We start from the raw sequence: 26563 nt of genomic DNA on the forward strand, positions 1-26563 counted from the left end.
TGAAAACCTAGTATACATGTGTTTGCTTCAGTGTAGTATGGTAAAGACACAGGCTGTAAACCAGTGCAGCATTTATATCTACCAGTCTATGAGAATACGAGGCTGAAGGAAAACTTTGGTTTATTGATCTCTGCGCAGCCAGAATCCCGAAAATTACACTGACAACAACAATAAAACTCAGAGAATCAACCACCTTTAAATAAAAAACACACACACAGTCGCACAGACCAGGCATTCAGACCCGAGTGAAAGCTGATGAAACACTGACAGACATTCACACCTCTCTAAAACACACACACTTTCTCTCGCTCTCTCTGCTAAAGCACTCTAATGCTCTGGTTTGTGCACCACAAATATTTTGGTCCAGCACTCACTACGTGTGTGTCGCAAGGCAACGGTTACTAAGCAACAGTCTCTAGGCGGCAGACAATCTTACCGCCATGGAGATCCTCACACGTTTGGGCTTGGGCTTTCTTTTTTCAGAAGGAGCCGGCCCAGCCGGGCTCTTCCAGCCAGGGAGAGAAGCCATCAACACAGCACAACATTAACACAGCGTCAGTGGAAGCGGACAGTTTTTCCCCTTTAACATCGCGCCACTGCAACATTGGAGCCCAGTCTGACTTCTGCTGGGAGAAGTCTTTGTGATGAGAGCACAATGTTGCTGAAAGGGTATAATTACTACACCACAGATGGAGGTGAGGGCACAGAAGCTGTACAAGAAGCCCAACGGTTAATACAATATGATGCACTGCCAGAAAAAAGGAGCTTGAACATCTTATATTTTAGTATTTTAATATCTCGTGTCATCCCTTTAGGAGCTTTGCAGCTGAGAGCTAATGTCTTATTCAATCAGCTTTTTAATGAACAAATGGCTGCTTCTTCAAATGGTTGGATAAAAGAAAAGAAAAGACTTTATCCCATTTTTGTGAGTTTTTGAGACTTACATCATCGCCATCATTTTATTTGGCAAAAAATTGTCAGAAGATTCAATAAAGTTTTTTATTTTCAAAGTAACTTGAATTTTCTGGCAATTATTTCAGGGTTCAGATACTATGGTTACATTTGTCAACACAACCTGCCTATTAGGGCCTACATGAGTGTCAGTCAAGTGTCTCTACAAACGGTTGTGGGGTTTTTTTGTAATACCTGTTCTACATTTCTTTTCTTTGTCCATCCGTGCATCTGTATTTTAAATGTTTATCCGATTTAGTGTCACAGGAAGGCTGGAGCCTACCGTCTTGGTCCGAGCGGAAGGCTACAGTGTGGACAGGCTGCCAGCCTCTAAGGTGAGTAACATAATAACAAAGATATGACACTGAGGTCAGTTTTTTTCCACTTTTTGGGTTTTTTTCTGGGGGCAATGCTAATTTTTGAAATTTTGAAATGTGCAAATCTCATACACCCAAATTTTATTCACAACACAGAAAATACATCAAATGTTTAAATTGAGGAACACTTCCCAAACAGCAAAGAAGAAGCCATATGTGGACATGATCCCAAACTGCTGCTGTCTCCTCTGAACCAAAGCTCATTTAAAATGGACTCAGACAAAGTGGAAAAAAGTGATCATTCGATTTGAAATTGGAAATTATTTTTGGAAGACGTGAACCCAGCTATCAGCTCTCAATTCAAACCTCTGCATTTCTGATGGTATTGAGGTGCCTTAGAGCTGATGTACAACTCGTACATATCAAGGTGTGTACAGATTTTAGAGCAACATCTAGATGAGGGTTTGAGGGAAGGCCTTAAATATTTCAGTAATTCAATGCTCAACTGCATCCTGCATGTATTACAACTTCATAGTAGAAGAGTCTGAGTGCTGAATTGATCTGCCTGATGTCAGACAGTTAAATATGATATAGAAGATGCAGGACTGTTGAGAATCTGGAATCTTCAATCAGACACGAATGGGACAACACTTGTAAAATCGTCCTGCAGCTGATCTCCTCACTTCTCAGATGTTTACAGACTGTTGTTAAAAGAAGAGAGGATGCTGCACAGTGGACAACGTGACTCTGTCCCAACTTTTTTGAGATGTGTTGCTGCCTTCAAATTCAAAATAAACCAATATTTTTATTAAAATGGTAAATTGTCTTAGTTTAAGCCTCTGATATGTTTTTGTTGAGAATAAAATATGGGATTATGAGATTTGCAAATGTTTTGAATAAGGGTTGTAATTCAGCTTTGCTCTATGCTTTAAACTTCCAGGAGCGTGTTCAATATTACTTATTTTGACCAGTCCAAAACCAAAAATGTTTCATTTCCAGAACAGTAGAAACAGCTTGATCCTTTATGTGTGAACCGACTGAAATATTTAAACCCAAAACCATCAGGTTGACACGTTTTATATCTCTGATTGATCTACACCCAATTTTTAAAAAGAATTGCGCATTTGAACAGCGTTTGGCAGCACAGCAGTGGCTGAGGACTGAACTGTGCTGAAAGGTGTTGAAAAGAGATAAGAAACATTTTTTAAACCACACTGCATGACGCCATGACCGCTTTAAATAAAACTAAAAAAAAGAAAAGAAAAAAGAAATGCTAAAATGTAGGATGTTAAAAAAAAACCCGTTTGACCAGCAGTGGATGTGCTGTGCGGTGAGGGTGCAATGATTCATAGACGTTTTATACAAAAAGCTTCGACCACAGCATGAGATTACACAGGAAAACCCTGCTGTCTGTGGGTGGATCCTGCCTGTCAGCAGCAGCAGGAGGACGACGAGGTGGACGATATATGTGAGGACTGAGAGAGCGCACACATCCCCGCTCGTACAGTGCATGTCGCACTCTTAAAGGACACTCGCACTCATGCATCTATAACATCTCTGCTTCTCCTCACCTCCAGCAGCTCCTTGTCTTGGTCAGCACAGGAAAGGGTCTGAGAGCCTCAGAGAGGGGACAAAAAAAAAGGTTTAGTACATTTGAATCTGAACTCTGATCTTTAATTTATTTGTTTTTGTAAAATACATACTGTTTGGCGTCTCTGTGTCACTGATGGCAGACACGGTTTTCAGGGCAGATTTCAGAGGAAGCTGAACATTGGAAACCACTGGGCTGAAGGATGAAGACTCCTCTGTGGAGATCTACACGGAAAATACATTAACGCAGGAAAAAAAGGACAAAAACAAAAACGAGGGAGACACACAAAGGACGAATACACATGCACGTAAACGAACAGGACAGCACAGGTAAGGGCACAGACGACAGAGACACAGAAGACACATTTTAATGTTAAAATACAAATGAAGTACATTCACACAGCTTGTAAGCACTTACCACAACAGCTGTCCAAAAACTCCATCTGTGCCTTTACCTACTGCTACATGCTTCACACATGCTGATCCACTTTTAGTCTACTGCTACAACCCCAACCCAATCCAGACTTCGCCCCAGCCCAGCCCTGGCGCCCCCGGACGCCTCACACCTGTTGAGTGCTCACCAAGAAGCGGACCGCTTGGCGAGCACTGGAATTGGTCGAGGAGTTGAGGTGGGTGTGGGTGCAGGGAGAGCTGGGGGTGCTGTCACTGGTAAGACTGGGCAGGTGATCGTGCGTGCCGTTGTCCTGCGCCAGCTGGCGGAGGTACTCCAGCCTCCTCTGGCGTGACAGCTGAAGCGAAAGCAGCGACTGGAGCTGCAAACGCTCTATGGAGCCCAGCAGGATCATGGAGTCTGAGGGAGAAGGAAGGGCACGGGAGAGGCAATGGCAAGGGAGGAGTAAAATTATTAGTTAGGGGCTGTGAAAACAAACAAAAAAAGCACATATTAAAAAGAAAATCAGACAAGAGAGGTCGGTATCGTCTGGGACTTTTTAGTGCTGTAGTACTGCTGATGTGAGTTGCCTCTGGCTTAGAATAAGTCATAACTTTGTGCTGAATGCATTGACATGTCTCTTAATGGGACCTTGTAATTAATTAGGAGGCACAAGCACAGTGATGAGCTCATACCCATACTGTGTATGCTCTTACCTCTGGATTCAACCAGGGCCAGCGTTTTGAGCTGACCTGTCATTAACATCTCTTGCAGATCCCGATAGGAAGAGTTAAGAGTGATGTAGCGCACATCTCTGACCATGATGTCCTCCACACGGATATTATACTTCCTGAAACATGGAGGAGAAGATAGAGGTTAATGAGACACCTGCAAACATAAGGGAAGGAAATGAACGGGAAGATAAGCGAAAGGAAGATGAAGAGGAAATGGAATAAAAAAAGTGAAAAAAGGTGCAGAATCACTGCAAAAGAGGAAAGCAGCATCAGCATCAGCAGACTCACTCATGATGTCCCATCCCCAGCTCAGGCAGATAAGGGAGCTTCTTGATGCGAATGATGGAGTCGTACAGCGATGGTTGGAGCGCCTGGGCCACGGCGTTGGCCAGGATCACAGCGATCATCACAGGCAGGATGTGTGAGATCTGACCGGTCAGCTCGAACACTATGACCGCTGTGGATACAGTGTGGGTGACCGCTCCAGACAGAGCAGCAGCACCTGTGAATGAAGGGAAAATCTTTTATATCTGTCAGTCTCCTTGAAGCCATTTACATGGAGCAAAATGGCAAAGATGGAGTGTCTGATCCACAGAAAAAGTTTAAATTTACATGTATATACAGAATATAAGGCAAAATCTGAGTTTATACAATTCTAATGAGAGTCAATTGTAATAATGAGTCAACATTTTGTGTGAACACCTTTATTCTTCATCATAGCCTGAACTCTCTTAGGCAAGCCTTTTGTAATTTTTAAAACAGGAACAGCTTTTAAGGCTTCCTGAAGGGCATTTAAAGCTCTTCTTTGAATGTTGGCTGCCTTTTATTTTGCTCTCTGTCAAGATGATCTCACACCATTTCTACAATGTTGAGTTCTACTGTGTGTTTTTCCATCAGGTATGATTTTATTGTACTGGCAGTGTGTTTGGGATCGTTTTCATACTAAAAAAATAAACCTGTCAGACGCAGCACTAAATCATGACAGTGCCTCCAGATGGCTTCAGACACACTGTGTTGTATCACTTTCCTGACTTTCACCATACATATATTCAAATCTGGGTTCATCACTCCATAACACCTGATTTTTTTTAGTAAAGTTGCTCTGTAATTTTGCATACCTCAGCCTTTTCTCTCCATTTCCTTTCCTCAAGAATGGCTACTTGACAGCCATCCTTCCACTGAGACCATTTCTAATGAGCCTTCAGTGAACAGCAGATGGATCACCCAAAGAGTCAGATGCATCTCTCAGGTCCTGTGACAGATGTTTGCTGGATCTTTTCCTATTTTCAGAGACTGTTCATCTGCTGTAGATTTTTTTGTGCCTGCCACTACTTCCCTTTTTTCTCAACTTGTCCAGCTTCCTTTTATGGACACACTTATGGTGAGATATGCCAAATTTTCAGGCAATAGCTCTTTGGGAATCACCCTGTTTGAGCAAAATTACTATGCTATAGCTATCAAACGCAGTTAGTTTGGGAATTTATCACGGAACTAAATAAACTAACTAAAAAAATTGTTTTTTTCTTGTTTTCCTAGTAATAAAATGCCTATAGAGACAATTTAAATTTGATTCTTTGATAAATTGTCTGTTACCTTTAGACAGAAAATGAGTTCATTCATTGAGTTAGCTACTTTGTTTAACGCTTGAATGAATCATAGGTCAATGTTAAGCGAAAAAACAACCCCAAAACAATCCTCACAGTCAGGTACAAGGACTGGACTGAAAGTGAGGGTAAAAGCCGAAATCCAAAGAAAAACAGAAACTTGGAGAACTATTGCTCAAGACAACTTTTTTAAAAAAATGGCATAAAAGTCTGGCTGCTGGGAAGTGAAACGTAAAGAAATGATGGGTGGCTTAAAACTTTTGCTCAGTACTGCTAATTGTACAAAAATTTAAACAGCAAATTGAAACACTCAGCAATTAATCTTTCTGCTGCTCTCCCCAACACTGGCTTTGTACGTCCCAGAACAGAGTCATAGTACAAGTAATATTAGAAACAATCTTCTGACCAAACTGATAAAGTAGTAAAAACAGTGACGACTTTTCCAGCTGTGATACATTCTAATACTACAGGATCCCCACAAAAAGAAACTATGTAATTAATCTAATTAAATCTCAAAACAAAACATCGATATAGAAATAGAGTCACTCACCAACTACAGCATAACCACCAGGAACTATGGGATACACGCTGCCTGCAGCATGTATACCATCAGGAAACATTGTTGCCATGATCTCACCAACAAGTCTGCCAAAGGCTGCACCTGCACACCAACACAGCAAGAACTTATTAGTTTAAGGTTCACCAGGGCAGTGGAAATCATTTAAAAAAGAGAAAGAAGTTTAATTCACCAATAAGAAAAACAGGCATGAAGGCTCCGCATGGAACGGGCATGGTGGTGGCCACAGCAGACATCCAGAACTGAAAGAGGGAGACAGAGTTTTACAGACTAAACCATCTCTGAAACTCTTACAAGGCACCAAGATTAGACATACAGATGGAGTCTTGAAATACTATCATTAATTATGAAAAGAGAAAACAGTCCCACATCTGATTGTCTGACCCTCCCAGAGCCCTGATATTATCACAGAGTGAGTTTGGGATTAGACGAAGAGGCAGGAGACACTGACCTCTGCCAAGCTCTCAATGACACTAAAGGTAATCGACAAGAACTACTTGTCACAGTAAGTTTGAAAGCGTCGCCGGTTTGATTTCAGTGCATAAAAGCCTTTCACGTCGCCTACCTTCATAACAGTGAAGAGGATAAGCGTGATGAAGACGTTGACCTGGGGGTGTTTCCAGGCATGGTGGTGGCTGATGTAGTCAAACTCCTCCGCCACACCCTGACGGCACCATGTCCGATTGTCAAACAGCGCCACTAGAGACTCGTGCTGCGTCAGCTGACAGATCGACACACGGAAACGCAAACACACACAGACATACCCAAAAAAGAAGCATCCTGAATCTGAATATCTGTTTTGGCTCTCTAACGTCAGAAGGATCTGTTTAGGAGACTCTAGCAGTCTGACAAGGTCAGCCACAAAGGCTCTGTTCGAATATAAGTCCCCTGGAAAAAGAAACGTTCAGTAACCAGGGGTCCAATTACATTACATTACTATTTGCTCTCTGTCTTAGAAAGGGCTATTTCCACCCACACAGTTCTTTCTATATTGATATAAACCTACTCATAGTACACTGGAGACTTGGCACTTGAAAGTAGTTTTGATTTTTTTCTTTCAAATTTAGGCACAAAAACTGTAGAAGAAATTATGTAGCTGTTTAAAAATTCATCTTGCAGGCTTTAAAACTGTAATCTGTAGCAATTAATTGACTGACTACTTTTGATAACTATGACACATCTCTTGAAACACTCCATCCATCCACCGCTTAGCCAACTTAGGGTTGCGGGGAGGCATCAGAGTCTATCCCAGCAGGACACACAGGTCGCCAGCCCATCACGAGGATAACACAGAGAGACAGACAACAACACACTCTCGCATTCACACCTCCTGCTTATTTAGAATCACTAGCTAACCTAACAGGCATGTCTTTGAGCCCTGGTAGGAAACCCACACAGACACAGGGAGAACATGCAAACTCCACACAGGAAGGTCCGAACCCAGTGTCTACTGGCTGCGAGGAGACGGTGTTGATCAATTTTGCTCCGTCATGTGTAAGCTTTGACATCTGTGCTTTAAATGTGCCAAATTACACCAAAGATTACACTTTTTTTCCCTTTTACACACAAAATCATCTCAATAGACTGAGAAGTAACCACAAAACTGACTCAAGAGCAGTTTCATGGCCAAGTGCTGACCGTTTTTGTCATTTTTTTATGAGGAAGGATTTTAAGGAGATTAAAGTTCTCAATGTTATTCAAAGTGCTGTGATTACATTTAGCAGCTGTTTATGGAAGCTGCACAAATGTTAGGATAGACATCCAGGTAAAAAGTCCTCCCACACAAATTCAACAGCTCTGCATATAGAAGAGTGGTGATAGCTGTTTGGCGACTGCCAATTAGGATTAGATGTGTAACTGCTCTGCAAAATAAATGCGTGAATTGATCTGACATGACTGAATTATGAACTATTATCAGCTCTGTTTAAACTGCATACAATTGTGTGTACTTTACAGTATAAGAGAGCACATATTTGTCCCATAGTGGGTTCTCTTCATTGGCTCCCTTTTAAATCCAGAATCAATTCTAACGTCCTTCTTCTCAAAAGATCCTGAATAATCAGGCCTATCTTATCTTAGAGATGTCCTATTACAATATCACCGTAAAAAAGCACTTCAGTCTCAGACAGTGGGCTTACTTGTGGCCCCTAGGATGTTTAAAAGTACAATGGGAGGTGAAACCAGCTCCCAGTTTGGATTCAGGAGACAGACACCCTCTCTACTTTTATGATTAAGCTCAAAACTGTTGTTTTTAAAAAAGCAGATCGTTAGGCGTATGGCGACCCCGAATCCTCTCTTAGTTATGCTGCAATAGGCCTAGCCTGCTGGGGCTTCCCATGATGGACCTAGTGCTTCTTCTTCATCTCTTTTTACTCACTATGTGTTTATACATCACTTTGTATTTAATAATTATTTAATAATAATAATAATAATATGTGACTTCTACAGTGTGTCTTTTTTCCTGTCGTTCTCCTATCTCTTCCTGTAGAAAGATAGTTTTTCCTTCCCACTGTTGCAAAGTGCTTGCTCGTAGGGGGTCTTCTGATTGTTGGGATTGTTACTTTACAATATGAAGCGCCTTGAGGCAACTTTTGTTGTGATTTGGTGCAATAAAAATGAAATAGAATTGAACTGACAGCTGCTTTTAATACTGAAGAAAAGTTCTGGAGCATCCCCACTCCACTCCCAGATACAGAGTTACACTGCTGAAATAAAAAAAAAAAATTATATATAAATAAAAATTAAGATCTTGCTGCAGTCTTCCTTTTCTGATTCCCAGTGATTAGACTACATCTGTCCCCGTGCTTTGGGAATAGCCTTTAAGCCCTCTTGAAGCCTTTATGTAGGCTTCATTTAAAATGACCATCAATCATCTCACAACAGTCATCGCATGCTTCCATACTGTCAAAGGAGTGTGAAAGTATTTTTTCACCTGTCCAGCCATGAACTGTCCGAAGCCCGGAGGGAACGTGAGTGTGGAGATCAGCAGGGTGACAAGCGCAGGATACACCAGACGCCTGACAGGAAGAGATGGACTGTGGGGTCATTAATGAGTGTGCTTGACACACTGTATGTGCATACCTAGTTTCTTGGTGGTGTGGAAAGAGAGAGATAGTGTATAAATAGCTCCCGATGACGTGTGTGAAACCGACCCAATTCATACAAGAGATTTACCTACATTTCCCAGGACTACATTAGCTTTGTGACATAGAGTGTGAGGCCAATTTTAAATAGAAGCATAGGAGCACATGGGCAGGATGTTCATGATCCTTGTGTTTAGTTAGAGTTTAACCAGCTAAAATGTGTCAGTGTGTGTGGTTGTGTTTTTAGATGTGTCTTTGATATCTGACATATGCTTATTGGTTTTAAGGCAGAGTAAGATGAGAAGATCATAATACTGTTATTATTTCAGTTTGTTAAATATGAAGTTAAAGCCAACAGATGATAGCTTAACTGAGTATAAAGACTGGAAACTATAGAGTATAATTATATACATATGACGGACAGAACAGTCCAGTCTGAAAATAAAAAAACAACACAAAGTGCTTTTCCCCCCTATTTCCCACAGAGGGTTGTAAAAAAGACTAGTGGAAAATTAAGCTTGTAGTAAAATGCCTAATGAATTTATGATTTCAGTCACTAGTTTATGTCCTCTTGAATACAACATGATACTCATTTTATAGCTTCCCAGTTCCCACAGATGGTGACACCCAAAAATGCTCAGCTTGAGGCTTCCAAATGAGCCGACACTTGCCATGTCCATCTTTTACATACAGTCTATGTTGGAAACAGCTAGCCTTGCACTCAAAGCTCCTAGATTTACAAGCTTTGTCTTTATTTGGCTCCTTTGTACACAAGTCAAAACATCAACCTGAAAAGTTGCTGTTTTACAATAAGTTATTTGAAAGACTTTCTTCATATGCTGTAAAACTTTAGTTTTGTATGGATAAAAGTGAAAATAGTTGAGCGGGAAGAATGATACTTTGAGGAGATGATGAAGAAAATGAGAGTGATGAGGACGGATGGAGGAAAGGTAGTGAATTAGGAAGTGCAGAGACCAATAAAGATGAACTGACAGCAGCTTTGAAGAAGATGAAGCACGGCACTCTGGGACTATGGAGATGTCTAGAAGAGAGGGTAGTGGACCTTTTAACCAGATAAGGAGATTAAGTGTACTGGTACCTTCGTGAACAAGCAGGATGTGCAGAGCTATAGTAACTACAGTGGGAAAAAGTTGATGAGGCATACCATGAAGGTATGGCTAGGCTGAGAAGAGAGGTGACGATCAATGAGCAGCAGTATGAATTCATACAGATCCAGTGTTTGCTTTGAGGAGGTAACAGGGAATTGCACTGTGTCTTTGTGGAGTGGGAGAAAAGTATGTGAGGGTGGTGTAGGACATGTATGAGGAGGTGGGGGTGGGATTACACCGGGGATCTCCTCTGATGCCCTTCTTGTTTGCAGTGATGTTGGATAGGTTGACAGATGAGGTCAGGCAGGACTTTCTGTGAACTCTGATGTTTGCAGATGACATTGTGTTCTGTAGTGAGAGTAAGAAGCAGGCGGAAAACTCTGGATAGGTGGAGGTATGCTCCGTAGAGAAGAGGAATGAAAGTCAGTAGAAGTAAGACAGAATATACGTATGTAGATGAGAGGGAGGCAGATGTAACTTGTGTAGCAGTGAAGCATAAGTAGTGAAGGTGGAGTTGAAATACCTGGGGTCAGCCATTCAAAGCAAAGGACTGCACACAAGAGAGACAAAGATGAGAGTGCAGGCCGGGTGGAGAGGGTGGAGATGAGTTTCAGGGGTGATTTGTGACAGAAGAACAGCAGCAAGAGTTAAAGAAAAGCTTTACAAGATGGTAGTGAGACCTGATAAAAAGACAGGGGGCTGAGCTGGAGGTGGCAGAGCTGGGAGTGAGCAGGATGGACAGAATTAGAAATGTATAAATCAGTGGTTTGGAGACAAAGTTAGAGAGCCAAGGCTGAGATTGTTTGGACATGTGCAGATGAGGGACAGTAGACATGTCTGGTAAAGAATTCATGGATGTGGCGAAGGAGGACATTCAGAGGGTTAGTGTGTGACAGGATGCTAAGTGCAGGGTGAGATGGAAGAAGATGAAGTGCTTTAGAGCCTCATAAAGGGACCAGCTGAAAGAAGATGGATGAGGGAGAAAGTGTGTGTACAACTCACAGCAGGTTTGTGAGTTTGTGAGACAGTTTGTGCCTCAGAGTAAGAGCATGAAAAAAACAATGTTATACATTAGTCAGCTTTAGATGAGTTGGTTAGCTAGTTTCAGTACCCTGTGAAAGATCCACAGTCATTGTTTCCAGTCTCAGTTTAAGCTAGCTTTCTGCTAGCAGTTGCAGTATTAATCGTTTCATCAAACTCTGTGAGTAATTTCCAAATATGTCAAACTGTTCCTTTAAGCTGGGCAAGGGGACGTTGGGTCTATGAATCTACAAATGTTTAATGATTTTGTGTAAGACTGGGATGAGATACTTACTTCCTCAGCAAGAACTTGTTAATTGTCTTCTGCTTCCTCATGCACTCGACTATCAGCCGGTTCAGGTAGACAAACAGAGCTCCCCCAAAACCACACGCAATCCTACACACACACACACAGACACGGCTTGTTTGGCCTGTTGAAGGTAAAACAGAACAGCATTGTGGTGCAAAACAAAAGCAGCCACATGGAAAAAGAATTACCACAAATGAAACAAAGCTACAGTTTTGCTATGCCTGGTTAAGTCAGTCACAGTTGGAAGCTCTTTTCAAGGAAGCCAACCGATGTTAATTCATCGTTTCTCTCCATGAAGATACATCAAACAAATCACATTTGGCACGTTCTGATCTGGACCGAGCCTCGGCTTGTAATCAGCAGAGTAAAAAGTTAATTTCATGCCCCGTTCATCGAATACAAATCAACCTTCAGACTCTTAAAAGACTTGGGAGAACGGCAGAAAAGGAGCTCAGATCTCCTCAGTAACAGAAGCTGCTTGGGGATCAGGGCTCCGTTTAATGTGGCGCCAGTCCAGAGAAACACACTCACCCCAGTATGGCAAAGGCTGGCAGCTCCTGAAGGTCAAACGGGAAGTCCAGACGGAAACGGGTCTTAAAGAGAGCAGTGATGGTCTCTGAGAAAAAGAAGACTGTTCTCACTCTGCTATACAGCAATCTGTTATGAATGAAAACTGGCTTTTAAACTGAACCACTAAAGACAACCACTTACCTCATCACGACTCTTAAAGATATACTTATATATACTGAATTACATTTTATATAGAGTCTCATTAAAGTAGCCACCATGTTAGGTACACCTAGTAACTTGTTAAATTGAATTGGAAAGGGGTTCCCTTTTCGATTAAGTTCACCCTTTTATATGAAAGAGATCCACTTTGGCCTTCAGAAATGCATTAATTCTTAATGGCAGAGATTTAACAAGGTGCTGGAAACACTTCTCATGACATGATAGCATCACACAGTAGCTGTGGATTTGTCAGCTACACATCCTGATCATGTCCTGATGATCCTGATCCATCATGATGTGAATCCCCTGTTTCACCACATCCCAAAGGAGGCCATCTGAGTATAATGAACTTAGTGTCATGTTCAGGGACAATAATTTTGAGATGATTTGAGTTTTGTGACATGGTGGAAATGATCAGCAACAATGTTCAGGTCGGCCGTGGTGTCGTGCGCAAAGACAGTAGAGAAAAGACTATTACACTACCACCACCAGCCTCAATCACTGATAAAAGGCAGGATGGAGCCATACTTCCATGTTGTCCATGCTGAATTCTAACCCTATGATTTGAAGGTCACATCAGAAATTTAGATAAATCAGACTAGACAACATTTATCCAATCCTCTATTGTCCAGTTTTGGTGAGCCTGAGTAAATCGTAGCCTCAGTTTCCAGTTCTTAGCTGACAGAAGCAGCACCTGGTGTGGTCTTCTGCTGCTTCAGCGCTCTCTTTCAATGACTGACATGATGTAAATTTCCGAGATGCTCTTCTGTATGTCTTGGCTGTAATAAGTATTTGTTGGGGTTTCTGTTGCTTTCCTGTCAGCTTGAAGCATTCAGGCCGTTCTCCTTTGACCTTTGACATCAACAAGGCATTTTCGCCCACAGAACTGCCTCTCACTAGATATTTTTTTGCTTTTTCAGACCATTTTCTGTAAACCCTAGAGGTAGTTGTGTGGATTGTGTAGATCAGCAGTTTCTGAAGTACTCTGAGCATCAGTCTGGAACTGACAAACATGCAACATTTAAAGTTGTTTAAATCACCTTTCTTCCCCATTCTGATGCTCCAGCAGGTCGTCTTGACCATGTTTAGATACCTAAATGCACTGAGTAGCTTCCACGTGACTGGCTGATTAGATTTATTTTAACGAGCAGTTGAATAGATGTACCTAATGAAAGGGTCGGTGAGTTTAAATTAACTCGTTTAATTGCATATTATGATATTTTTCTTGAAACAGAACTGGAAGAGTCTGTTTCTGTTTTGTACTTTACCTTCCTCCTGATTCCAGACAGCAAGCACTCTGAATATGAAGGCGCTGAAGGTGGCAGCGAAGAAGCCCCTCCAGTAGTTCCTCACAGCAAAAAATGTTGACGTGACCTCAATACTGAACAGCACCCCTGCAACGCACAAACATACATACAGAGAGTGAGCCGTTCCCAGAGCCCAACTGCAGTCAAGAAAGCAGCAAATTCTCAACTTTATTTTAATATCAGATATTCTAGCAAAGAGCTATTCTCAGGCTTTCACCTTATAATTATTTAACTATCAGATGATCTCTAAAAATCGTGACCTTCCTTAACTGATTCATGTAGTCTATAACATTTTAGAAAAACACAAAAATACCACAGTAGCTGCATATTTAGCTTCAGTGACTCAGTGAATCAATTAAATACTTCAGCTCTGATCATCACGGCTATAATCTTTTGTTATTTTCTCATGGATTTTCAGCATTTTGCAAAAAACCCAACAAAGATTTCTAACTCGCAGGACCTGTTTGTTTGCTTGTTTGGAAATGCCACACAGCTACATGAATCGTGTCTCGGTGAATGTGCAGTACATACTGTACTGTTGTCAGTATGAGTTTGTCTAGTCGTTCTAAATAAATGAGACAGGGTGTCAATCACGCCCCAAAAACAAGTTCCTCTTGTCGCTTGTGGCCACAAGCATCCATTCTATATGGCTCAAATGATGCAGACGAGAAGACATTGATCAAAATAATTATAACTTAAGGTCCTCTTTACAGCTTTTATTAGTCTTGTCATTGTCATTAAGCATAGATTAAAATGCTAAAGAACACATCACTCTATTCAAACCGCTGTGAAAGAATTGGCACCTTTATTTAGCAAGCAAATTTCAAACACAGAAGTGAATTCATACGACAATTAAAACCTTCTGAACAACCCGACTCATGAAGAACGTCAATTAAGAAAGAAGAAAATAAGGTCTAACAAAAAATCTTATAATGAAACAGAAGATGGAAATTCACCCTAATAATCAACAATTAGAGCAAAGGTCGAGAAGTACTTGAAGTTCTCAGGGGAAAAAAATGGAAATTTTAGCATTTGCATAAGTGGGCGAGTCCATCTGTTGAAGAAGATGGTAAGATGCAGTCGAATGCAGAACAACCACCGAGTGATACCAAGTATGATTCATCATGTGAGCATCCACGGAAAACCACTTTAATCTGAGGATTTTAACATGGCTCTAATGTGGATGATTATGATCTTCACCCTTGAGAAAACATAATCCTAATCCCCGCTGCACCACAAGTATCAACAGCCAACAGTTAAACAGGACCACTAAGACACAACGTCATCCATTTAAAGACATAAATCTAATAATCACTCTTTTTTAACCCATGTTGATCCCTATCAGCTCCTGCAGAGCAGAAGCTCCTCAGCTGCTCAAAGTCGCCAAAAGCACCACAAATTTGAGAATTATCTGCATGTTTAACGCTAAGTACAACAATTCCTCACTGTTTTCATGTTATAGTTTGGTGCATTAGTATTATAAAATATCATTTAGATCACTTTCAAAGTAATTTAAAGAGTTAATCAAGTAAAAAGTTGATAACAATGCTCAAAAGGTTATCTAAAGTTACAGGAAACATTAACATTCATGGACACATGAGCATTTGGCAGCTGACAGAGTTTGCTTCTCTGAATGAAAAGCAGTTTTTAAAGTTTTAATGTAGTTTCACATGGGATTGTATATTAAACAAGTTCAGATTTACATTTGAACTTGAAGCCAACTTAATTTATCAGTATGAGGAAGGTTTAGTCTGCTAAAACGGTGAGAACGGAAGAGCTGAAGGTGTTAAAACTTCAGCAGTGCTGACTTCACTGTTAGAGCTGTGGCGGTCTATCAAAATAAATATGTTGCCGACAGCAGTTAAAGAGGATTGGTATTAAGTAGAAAAAAGAAAAACAAAATAAGTGATCATTCAAATACACATATAAAGCCAAAGAGGCATAGATACAGTAGGTTGGGTCATATAGTCATGTGGGTTTAAGCCCATCAATCAATCAATCAATCAATCAATCAATCAATCAATCAATCAATCAAAGTGGAGCGCCTAAAAGAAGACGTGTGTACCCTCAGGACCAAATATGGTGTTACACATATCTTAATCTATATGTGGCTGTATAAGATGGGTTGTTTTGTGGTTACAACCCAATTTAAAATGCTGTGTGTAATATGGTTAATTGGGATCCCGGAGAAGGCCAGAACATGTCAGTCTACCAATTAAGTTCTCCTAACTAAATGACAAATAGAGCAAAGTTTCCGGCTCAACTTCACCCAATTAAGGAGCGCGTGAAGGAGAGGAAAAGGTCTGAAGAGGTTAAAACTCCAGCAAAGCTTGAAAAGAGCATTTGAAGAGGAGTGTTTGCAGACTTTTTTTTAGCTAGAAACAGTGTATGCCATACACTCACTCCACTCTGTAAAAAAACAGTACAGTTCAAAGAAATCATTAAAAGGCCAAAATTGGCATGACTGTCATAGCCTTTTTTTTGCTTTTTTTTGGAAATCGAATTTCCCAGAGGAACCCACCCGAGGGATTAATAAAGTTCTATCTTATCTTATCTCTTAGCCATGATGAGTATGTGTAAATGTCTGACCACAACTGTATTAATAAATATTTTAACCCCATGGCATGTTCACGTGTAGCCTAAAAAACATGCATTTTGACATCAAGCATTAAAAGAAAAGTGCTAAAGCTGGAGAGAAGAGTTGGGCTTGTTATGTGCTCCTGTATCATAGGATGACATAAGCTGTTAACGAATGAAATGCGCAATATTCCTTCCTATGGACAGCCATTAGACTGAGAGTCAGACTTTGAGAACCTTGGATTTAGACAAATATACTGACTAAGACTGGCATCTTCGGCTGCTAGTGGGGTAAATATTCTCTTCATCTAATTAGCTCCTGTAAATGTCTCGCATAATTAAATCCAGTTCAATCAGAGGCTACAGTCGTGTTGACTTACCTCCAATAGGAGCAGCAAAGCAGCAGCCCACACCCACCGCACAGGCAGCCGACAGCATCTCCGTGTTCCTCAACTCATTCTGTCCAACAAGGGTCAGATACACGCACATACCAATACACGCAGAGCAGTGCATTCAAGCAAATACACACACATTCAAATCCCAAGAGGTGCACGTTTATTTGCAAATGCCACAAACGTACATCCATATTTTACAAACGCAGCAGTTTGACTGCAAAGCTGCTGTTTGCACACATTCGACGAGATTACTTATATATGATTGGAGTTTGATGGGAGGCTATAACTGAAAAACCATGATTGAGGGTTGAAATCATGAAATGAGATGTTTGTGTCGAAGCAAAAGCAACACAGAATGATGCCTCTCTGCGATGGTTCACTGAACAGAATCTAACACAGCGCAGACAAATGGAAAGACATCAATCTGTCTCAGCTCTCAAATGGACAGCTTGAATTAATGTTGATGGGATTGGAAATAAAGAAACTATCCGAGTCATGCATTCGTACCTTGCTTCCTTCAAAGGGCTCTTCCTTTAGCAGTAAAAGTGAAAAGAGGACAGACATGTGTGAGTGTAGTGGTTACCTTTTTTTAAATGTATGTTTTTTTTATCTTCCTCCTGGAAGACATCCAAGTTATTATTCAAAGCAAGCAGACCCAAACAAGCAGCGAATGAGCTTCAGCAAACAATCCTGATTTTACTGTGAACTGAATTAACATTTTCCCAGACTGATTAGGTTTAGTGGTCCCTGCACTATTTGAGTCGTTCTAACTGTGCTGACACGTGTTTTTCTTCCTTCACATCACTGCAGCCTATCTTCCTCCACGCTGATGTGGCTGTTGATGCAAGGAGGAGAGGCACATCACAGTATCCAGTGGAGAAATAGACAGAAGCTCAGGGTGAAGTCTCACATGAGTGGAGGTGAGAGTCCGTCCTGGGGAACGGCAGAAAGTCGAAGAAATGTCAAAGATTTTTCAAATAAAAACTGCATGTGCGTGTGTTATTCGCCCTTCACAGTGATTATACTCAAATAAGGAGGAAGGTGATAAATCATGAAATTACAGGCTTAAGGATTTACATGATTTATTCCACATTTGCTTTTATTTGCCTCCCACTTGTGTGAGTTAACGTGTATGTGCACATATCAGTGGCACTCTCAGCAAAGCGTGGTACACACTCACATGTAAGCTCTTCGTTTGCTGGTTTGAGTTTACACACAGAAATGATAAAGTAGTTTAGCTCAGTTTAGCTTTAGGCTCATTCTCGGGGACTTGGTATTGGATCAGCGCAATACTTTGTTGCATCTTGTAACTATGTAACCCACCGACTTGTGTTATATAAATGATTTTTTTTAGAAATGAAAAAATACACCTCAAACATGCACTATGAAAATGTCTGAACCTTTTATGTTCACTGTCATTACCATTTGATTTATAGCCTATAACACATTTAAACAATAGAAGTTGACCTTCAATGACAGGCACGTTTACAGTCCAGGTTTCCAAAAAAAAAGTTCCAACATACATGAAAATCTGACTGGTCTGTTTTATTGTGTTAGTTAATTACTGAAGAAAATAAAAGTCACAGTGATTTAGCTAGCATCGCACAGGTACTACTAAGAACCCCCCCACCACTTTTTTTTTTTTACTTCTCGTTCATGTTAAGCCACTACTAAAGATCATTAACTTGTGTTTTCTTTTTTTCGTAGTTTGTAATATCATCTGCTGCCCTTTCCTCAACCTGATTCTGCTGCAGGTCTCTTCCTCTTATCGGGGAGTTCTTCCTTCCCACCATTCCCAACCAATCTTATATCTTATAGTCTTTACCTTACAATTGAAAGTGGCTTAATATGACTGTTGTTATAAGTTAAAACTATATAAATAAAACTAAATATGAATTAATCCTTACTTCACTTTCTAATGTGTAATTTAACGAGTTCATTTGTAACTCATTATGCCCCTCTGAAACCCCTGCTGGTCTTGAAGTAGCAGTGTGATAAGGTGAGGGAGGGCCACCACTTCTTGTGAGAAGTTATCGAGCTCTCGTTATGCACTAAAACGTTTAACTTAGTTAAACTAGCACCCTTTAGACTCCCTGCCTTCAAATTATGCTTCATCACTTCATCCAGGTCTCTCTTGGAAATGAGATTTTTTACCTGGATAAATAAAGGATTAATAAATCCAACACATTTCAAAAGGTGCAACTTTTACTCAACTAGTGGCAAAAGCAATCACAAGGAGGGTTTTGGTGCAGCACTCTCTTTGCTACAGATAGTACCCTAGCCAATGCCTGCAACCACATCACGACCAACCAGGAAATACGCATTTTTCCCTAGCGACTGGAGGTTGCCAGGGGGGGTCACTGACTGGTCTTTGGCAGCAATGACCTGTAGTGACCCTTCATACAGTTTAGACCAGTGACAGTTATCTTTACAATGAATCTGTTGTTGTAGTGCTTCTGATAGTAATGTAAGGAAGTGGCTCTTTCACTTTTCCCCACTCATAAATTTGGGGAAACAAACACTCCCCAATATTGAGGCTAAAGTTAGGATCTAAACAGATCTCACTACAAATATCAGCATGTGTGACTCTGCAGCTGAATGTGAGCACAAAAGGGGTCAAATTAACAACTAGTGATGATGATTGATGAATAGAAGACAGAAATACATTTCAAATTTTTCACACCAATTTTTCAAGCTTTTTTAAAAATTATTGTAAAGAGCCAAAAACAGCTTTCCTGTTTAATTAAAATCAGAGGCTCAATCTGACTGAAAACATTTGTGGACTTGACCTGCAGACATACGAGAACTCATAAATTAGATTTTATCACAGACGATAATATGACACTTTTTATAGAAGTAAGCGGAAAGCCCTCAAACACAGTGCTGTGCTGCAGTCTGCTGGGACATCTGCATATCAGTTGTTCTCCATCCTCACCTTGTAAATCCCACCAAAAACAGCAGCCATAAATTTGCTCAGGAGAGCGGCGCACAGACTGGCAACATGAACGAAGGGTCCCTGTGAGGGAGGATAGAGAAAGGCAGACGTTAGAAGACAGGACACGACTAAAAGCACACTTAAAGACTAAGCAGAGCATGCTGCCTCCAAGATCAAGAGCATTATTCAAAAACCTTTGCACGATTAAACCACGCTCAGATGCAGATTCAAACTGCTTTATTACACCCTGGATGGGAAATGTAACTGCTATTAGCAGTAAATCACACTTTTATTTTGACAGCTCTGACTTTAATGAGACTAGAAGAGAGAACATTATTAAATCTTCCAGACCTACAAAAAAGCCTTTAATTCATTGGTTGTAATTTGTGAAGCCAAGAAGACTCTAATGGGTGAAGGCTAGGGGAAAAATAAACTCTCTACCTCCTTCCCCAGAGGCATTCCACTACCCAGCGCGCAGGTCAGACCAATCACTTTGGCAACAAAGGTCTTAAAAGTCAGATACTCCTTCAGAACCACCCCCCTGAGTATGGTCTTCATCTCTGGAATACCTGAACCTGAGACATGAAAAGATGCCAGGTGGGATGATGCAGTGCAGAGAAAAGATGAGTTGAAAGAAAGCAATTACACAGAGGGGGGTGGGGGAATAAATGAAGAGCAAGAGGAGACAGTAAGGGGAAAAGCTGATTGATATTCATATAGTTTTAGTATGCACATCTCATCAGAGCTATATTTAATGGATTTCCTGCAGATGCAATCACTAAGACATACAGCACATGTCCTTGGAGCCCTTATGGAGCACTACAGAGCCAATTACACAGAAATAAGACCATGAATTAGAATTAGAATATAAATACATATGTTTATGTCCACATTCTGTGTGCATGTCTTACCCACAGCCTGAGGCGCAAGTATCTGTGTGAATCCTGCAGAGAAAGTAATGAGGACTACAGGGTAGCTGATCCAGGCAATGTACTGCAGAAGCAAGTTACTGTCCAGTCCACCGTACATCCACTTCTGTGCTGCACACACACATATAAGGAACTTCATTTCAGTATCATGCAGTACAAAACTAAACTAGTCAAAAACTATTCCCAATTAATTTTCTGTGACTCCTTTTCTCTTCTTCTTCTCTTCGACTGCTTCTCTGTGCTCTAACCCCAAATCTCTGCCTTTGATTTCCTCACCCTCAGCAACTCCTCTTTCATCCTACGAGCAAATTTACAGTTTCAAAAACAGAGGAAAAAAAACGAAAGCTACTAAACTAAGCCAGCTGTGTATTTCGCCATCTATTTTTCTTCACTCGTACCTGAAAAAAAGATCTTTTCAAAAATGTTCTGATGCTCAGAGAGGATGCGCTGGAAAACATCAGCATGGGCGGAAAAGATGGCGTGTTTGCTCAGTCATGGCTGAGTAGTGTTTTGTTAAAGTTAATGATGTGTCAACCTTTTTTTTTTTTTTTTTTTTTTTTTTACAAGTTTTGGTTTTGTTTGAACACTTTTAGGAAAGAAATGTCAGGAAAAATAATCTGGTTTATTATAATTTATTGTGAGATTTTGGGAATTTTTTGTATCAAATACTGTATAGTTTCTATTCACATCACAGATGTTTGTAAAATCCCAGTTTGTTTGAAATGTGAATAGAAACCGTGATTTCTAAATATTATGAACCAATATTTCATCACAATTAAATTGTCTTCACAATGCACCTCTTAGCCGTTCATATGAAGCCTAACTCTTCGAGGTTTAATGCCGCCCCTGTGAGAACAGCATCACATTTGCTGTCTGTCCAGTCTTTCAAGCATCTCTCTCTCATTTTTGGTATGCATCTCTTTCCTACCTTCTTGACAGAAGGCGATGGCATAGTCCATCACCCAGCTGACCAGAGCCATGAGTAGCCCCAGCAGAATGAGGAAGATCCAGTCCTCCCCCACCCGTGAGATCAAGAACTTCTGGCAGCGAGATGCACACACTGAGGGCACAGAGAAACAGAGAGAGGGAATCAAAAGCAAAGAAATTCCAGGTGTGATGAGACTGCAGAGATATACTTGTTTGTATGCGACTCAAAGAAACACCAGTGTCAAGGAGAAAAGAGGAGAGGAGAAGGAAACTGAATTATAAATAATCAAACTGAATTATAAATAAGCTGAAAAAAGGAAGTCTAAATAATAAAACTTTTGAAAAAGATTCAAAACTGTAATATGATGTTAAATGGTTGAGTTAAAAAAGGTATGAATAAAAGATTAATACACCCATTCATTTAAACGTAATAGGCACAGACATATGGCTGCTACATATACAGGCATATTAGCATATCTATATAGATATGCCTAACCAGGTTCGGGTCGCAAAACCAGAGAAGCGGTAAAAACCGGATGGATGGACATTTTTAGAGTGAAAACTGTCGGCTTCACTGTTACAAAGACTAACCAGCTTGTTAGGACTATGCTTGCCTGCCATAGCCCAGCTTTTAAAGAGGAAGTGTGACTTCTCTTTGGTAGATGTAACCTAAATTTCTTTGTGAGCTAGTTAAACAAAAAAACAAACAAAAAAAAGCTCACAAAAATTACTAATTGTCATATTTTGTTAAAGTCACATGATCACTCAACTCTACTACATATGGAAAAAATAATAACTCAGTTATATAAATAAACAACAACTAGTTGCATTCAAGGAACGTAACTTCTTTTGGTCCTACAAACTCAGTCACCCATTAGTTGCATTAATTAATATGTTTCAGCTGGAAACAAGTTATTTAACTCTAAACGGGACAGCGAGTAACTAAATTATTGGCCAGCATTAAACGATGAAAACAACTAAGGAGACTGCTGAAACTATTATAATAACAGTTCAAAGATAGTGGTGAACTATCGTCTTTTAAGAAGAAATATGGAACTCACGACTATATTTTGACACATACACTGCAAAGAGATCTGAAGGGATTGGCAATAAACATCTGTGTAGACTTAAGAAAAACACTCATCAGTGAGACTAATCTGGAAAACAGGCTTCAGTTTGCCACATAAAGATTGGACCCTGGAGCAATGGAAAAAGCTCATGTGGTTTGATGATTCCAGATTTGACCTGTTTCACTGTGAAGGTTAAATCAGAGTAAGAAGAGAGCTGGATGAAGCAATGCACCCCTTGTGACTAGTGCTTGCCGTACAAGCCTGTAGGGGCGGTGTTTTGATTTGGAGTTGCTTCAGGTGGTCAAGTTTAGGTTCAGAAACATTATTTGCCAAAAAAGGTGTTTCTACCAGTGGAGTTTTCTTTTACTGGTGGCACAGGCATATTTATAGATGACACTGCCAGGATTCACTGGGTTCAAATCGTAAAAGAGTGGTTGAGGGAGCATGAGACATCATGGGGTTGCACTGGTCTTAAATTAAAAAAAAAAAACTGAATACATTTTTAGGTCAGCACTGGACAAAATTTGAGTGATTTTACGTGTATTTTAATGAAGAAAACAAGAGTAAAAAGATGCAGTGAGCAGAGAGATGTTATCACGTTTGCACATGAGAGAATCACATTATCTTCATCCAGTTCAAATATGAGAATATCAAGACAAAAAAAAGCTAGGTCATGGTTATAAATTCTACTATTACATTATAATCTATAACTCTGGGTTAGGTCAGCTAAAAGAAGCATCGCTGGACTAATTTCTCCTCGCTTGTCTGCGGACACTGCCAAAGCCTGGAATTCACAAATATCCAGAGCATTCATAGATGTGCCTGTCCCCAGAGAAGCTAAAAATGTGCTACTAACACATTTGCCAGATCCACACTTCATGACAGCATTACAGCCAAGTGAGAAACCAAAAACACTTTTTTGTTAATTGTTCAGCTTGTTTGTAGAGGAAATGGAAACGGTTGTAGAGGAAAAAGTTTGATATTCGTCACTCATTATGTGACTAATTGGAAATAAATGTTCATTACGATGCAGTTTGTGACATTTGCTCAAAGCTTAAGTACTGAGCTGTCTTATGAAATGATTTATCATTTTTAAATGAAACCAATCACATGGCAGCAACTCAATGCATTTACAGACATGGTTAAAAACAACCTGCTGAAGGTCAAACTGAGCACTGAAATTAACATGGCATAGTTATTGGATGTTGAGTCTTTCAGAAACTGCTGATCTGCTGGGATTTTCCTAAACAACCATCTCTGGGGTTTATAGAGAATGGGCTGAAAAAGAAAAAATAACCAGTGAGCAGCAGTTCTCTGGGTGAAAATACCTTATTGATGCCAAAGAGCTGGTAGGAAGACAACAGCAACTCCAAGAACCACTCCAAGATATTCAGAAGAGCATCTTTGAATGCAAAACATGTCAAACCTTGAAGCAGATGGGCTACACAGCAAAAGAACACACCAGGTGCCACTCTTGTCAGCTAAGAACGGGAAACTGAGGCTATAATTGAAACAGAGTTACCAAAGTTGGACAACAGAAGATTAAAAAAAACACCGCCTGGTCTAAGTCTTGAGTTCTGATTGTAGAATTTGGGGTAAACAACATGAAAGACTCATCCTGCCTTGTATCAATGATTCAGGCTGATGGTAGTGAGCTAATGGTGTGGGGGATGTTTTCTTGGCACACTCGGTACCTCTTAGTACCAAATGAATGAACTGGTTTCTTGAACATGACAATGAGTTCACTGAGTTCACAATGAGTCACATTACTCTGCCCCCACCGTGTAATGTGATAATATTTACTATTTCACATCAAGATATCTTGTGGTTATGCTGCTTGTATAATGTTTTGATGTGGCTCAAAAAAAGAACTGCTCGTGTTAAATCTTGTTTGAATGGCATGCTGCTATTCAAAAACCAAAACAAGGAAAATGATAAATGAAAGGACTTTGCAGCAGTCTTTCTAGGCCGGGAAGCAGGTCACAATGGGATGCAGCGTCTCCTGAGGGAAATGAGGCACAACTGTGTGCGTGATGGGGCAGGCTGTCCAGCTGCCAGGCCACCTGCTGGATGGCAAACAGCCAGCATAGAACCTACACATGAACATGGGATAAGCATGCAATCTGACACATGACACAATCTCACACAGAGTCAAAAAGAAAACATGCCTCTGAAAAATATTTAGCAGATAAATCTAAGCGAACATATGAGATGACATGGTTTTCTAGATTGTGTCATTTTACTTGACAGTTCAGTTGAAATTCTTTGATAAAAGAAAGAGGGGGTATTCTCAGAGATTCTCTGTATGTATTCCCTTGAATCTCTTTCTCACACTCTCACACACACACACACACACACACACACACACAATCTTTAAGAGGACATTCACTGACGTAATGCATTCCCTAGCCTCTTAACCTGCCCTTATCTATCACAACAAAGTGCGTAATCTAAACATATTTTTAATATGAACCCTAATCATAAAAGGGCACCCGTAGTTTTATTTAATCTATATTGCTTTGCTGAGTTACCCTCTTTTTAGGGTTCTTTTGGCAGGTCCTGTTTAGCTCCATTATACTGAAGCAAAACTGGACAACTCACATAACAGCAATCTAGATGGATAAACAGCACTACAGCCAAAAGGGAAAAATTCATACATCTAAACTGGAGTATGAAGTGTCCCTTATTTGACTTGAAACCAGCGAAAATGTCCCCATACTGATGGTCTTAGAATTTGTAGGGGTCCTCATAAAGGCAGCTATACAAGTACACACACACACACACACACACACACACACAGTCTGGCACCTGCACCACCACATACTTCCATGTGCATCTTGGCTCACACTCACATCCGCAGGCTCAGTGGCGTTCACAGATGTCTTCTCCTGATCCCGCACTAAAAATCACACCCAACGCCAGACACTTTCTCCACCTCTGCGAGTCCTGCATTGCATCACCCTAATCATTAATAATGTTGAAAATGCAGGAGATCATTCACCTACAGCCCTTTTCAAAGATTTACAGTCCTCGAATGTACAGTGAAACACTAGCTGTGATATTATTCACTGAGGCTGAACCTTGGAATAACCTGCAGTCCCAGGTCTGATTAATACCTGCTACAAAAATGCACCAACATTTCACTCTGTGAGGCAAAAATAATCAGTGAGGGGAGTACATGTTTTGTAGCTCAGCAGCACAGTCTTTAGTTGCATGTGTAGGTTGCCTTGTTCAAAAACCTCCAACTACTGATACGAACCGAGGCACACACTAGTCCATCACCCACAGATATGATGTTCCCACACAGATGCATGAGAGGAAAGCACTAAAACTCCCACTTCCACCAAATCTGAAGGCTCTCTCAGCACACATTACCTAAGAATGAAAGCAGCGGTGCCTGGCCAGCCTGAGTGCCTCTCCAAAGATGAGTCTAAAAATACGAACACCTCTTGATCTATGAGCACACACGGCAGACAGTGAACACACAAATCACTCTGGCTGCTGATCTGACTGATTGTTTTAAATGGCTTCTATTACAGCCAGCAAGCAACGCTGTGCTGATATAGTGCAGCTTTCACCTATAGTGCAATCTATTGCTCTTTAATCAGATCACTAGTCACAAGGGCAAAGAGGCAGAGATGGATAGTGGAAAGCCGCCACGCTGGCTCACTTACGCAAGCACGAGTAAAAACAAACACTGCCTTTCCCTCCTATTGCCTTGTCGAGAGTCATCCCTGAGAGTGATTATTTATTTTAACACTTTATTTTCTGTTATTTGTCTTACATAACTTTTTTCCCCAGTTACTAATAGAGTTCAATAAATCTGTGTCCCCTCTGAAAAACAATCGGGTAAACTGCAAGTGGAACTTTTAAGTATTTATAATCCTGTTTCCAAAAAAAAAGTGTAAAATAAAGACAAAAGACTGAAAAGGTATGTGATGCTAAAGCTTGCGTTGTGGGGAATATCTTGAAAGAAATTAGGTTAAGCAACAAAAACTGGGAATAATC

General features: G+C 40.5%; 1 protein-coding gene across 5 annotated transcripts in view; it reads right to left on the minus strand.

Annotated features, from left to right (window-relative positions):
- clcn2a (chloride channel, voltage-sensitive 2a) overlaps positions 1–26563 on the minus strand; it is a 59236-nt gene that overhangs the window by 4826 nt on the left and 27847 nt on the right. For 2 of the 5 annotated variants that reach the window (XM_013912352.1, XM_013912333.1), the window contains exons 3-21: positions 21487–21618; positions 20541–20669; positions 20071–20204; positions 19630–19710; positions 17202–17225; positions 16680–16758; positions 13684–13809; positions 12218–12302; positions 11672–11773; positions 9097–9199; positions 6730–6885; positions 6337–6406; positions 6138–6248; positions 4272–4485; positions 3966–4099; positions 3425–3669; positions 2972–3083; positions 2840–2886; positions 437–505 (exon numbers count right to left, since the gene is read on the minus strand). In XM_013912352.1, coding sequence (XP_013767806.1) covers positions 437–505; positions 2840–2886; positions 2972–3083; positions 3425–3669; positions 3966–4099; positions 4272–4485; positions 6138–6248; positions 6337–6406; positions 6730–6885; positions 9097–9199; positions 11672–11773; positions 12218–12302; positions 13684–13809; positions 16680–16758; positions 17202–17225; positions 19630–19710; positions 20071–20204; positions 20541–20669; positions 21487–21618 — 2153 coding nt within the window. The remainder of the gene's footprint in view (positions 1–436; positions 506–2839; positions 2887–2971; positions 3084–3424; positions 3670–3965; positions 4100–4271; positions 4486–6137; positions 6249–6336; positions 6407–6729; positions 6886–9096; positions 9200–11671; positions 11774–12217; positions 12303–13683; positions 13810–16679; positions 16759–17201; positions 17226–19629; positions 19711–20070; positions 20205–20540; positions 20670–21486; positions 21619–26563) is intronic. The other 3 variants (XM_013912349.1, XM_013912343.1, XM_013912353.1) reach the window with 3 other exon arrangements.

The sequence above is a fragment of the Pundamilia nyererei genome, unplaced genomic scaffold, assembly GCF_000239375.1.
Source record: "Pundamilia nyererei isolate P.nyererei 1_Seehausen unplaced genomic scaffold, PunNye1.0 scaffold00004, whole genome shotgun sequence".
Lineage (NCBI taxonomy): Eukaryota > Metazoa > Chordata > Actinopteri > Cichliformes > Cichlidae > Pundamilia > Pundamilia nyererei.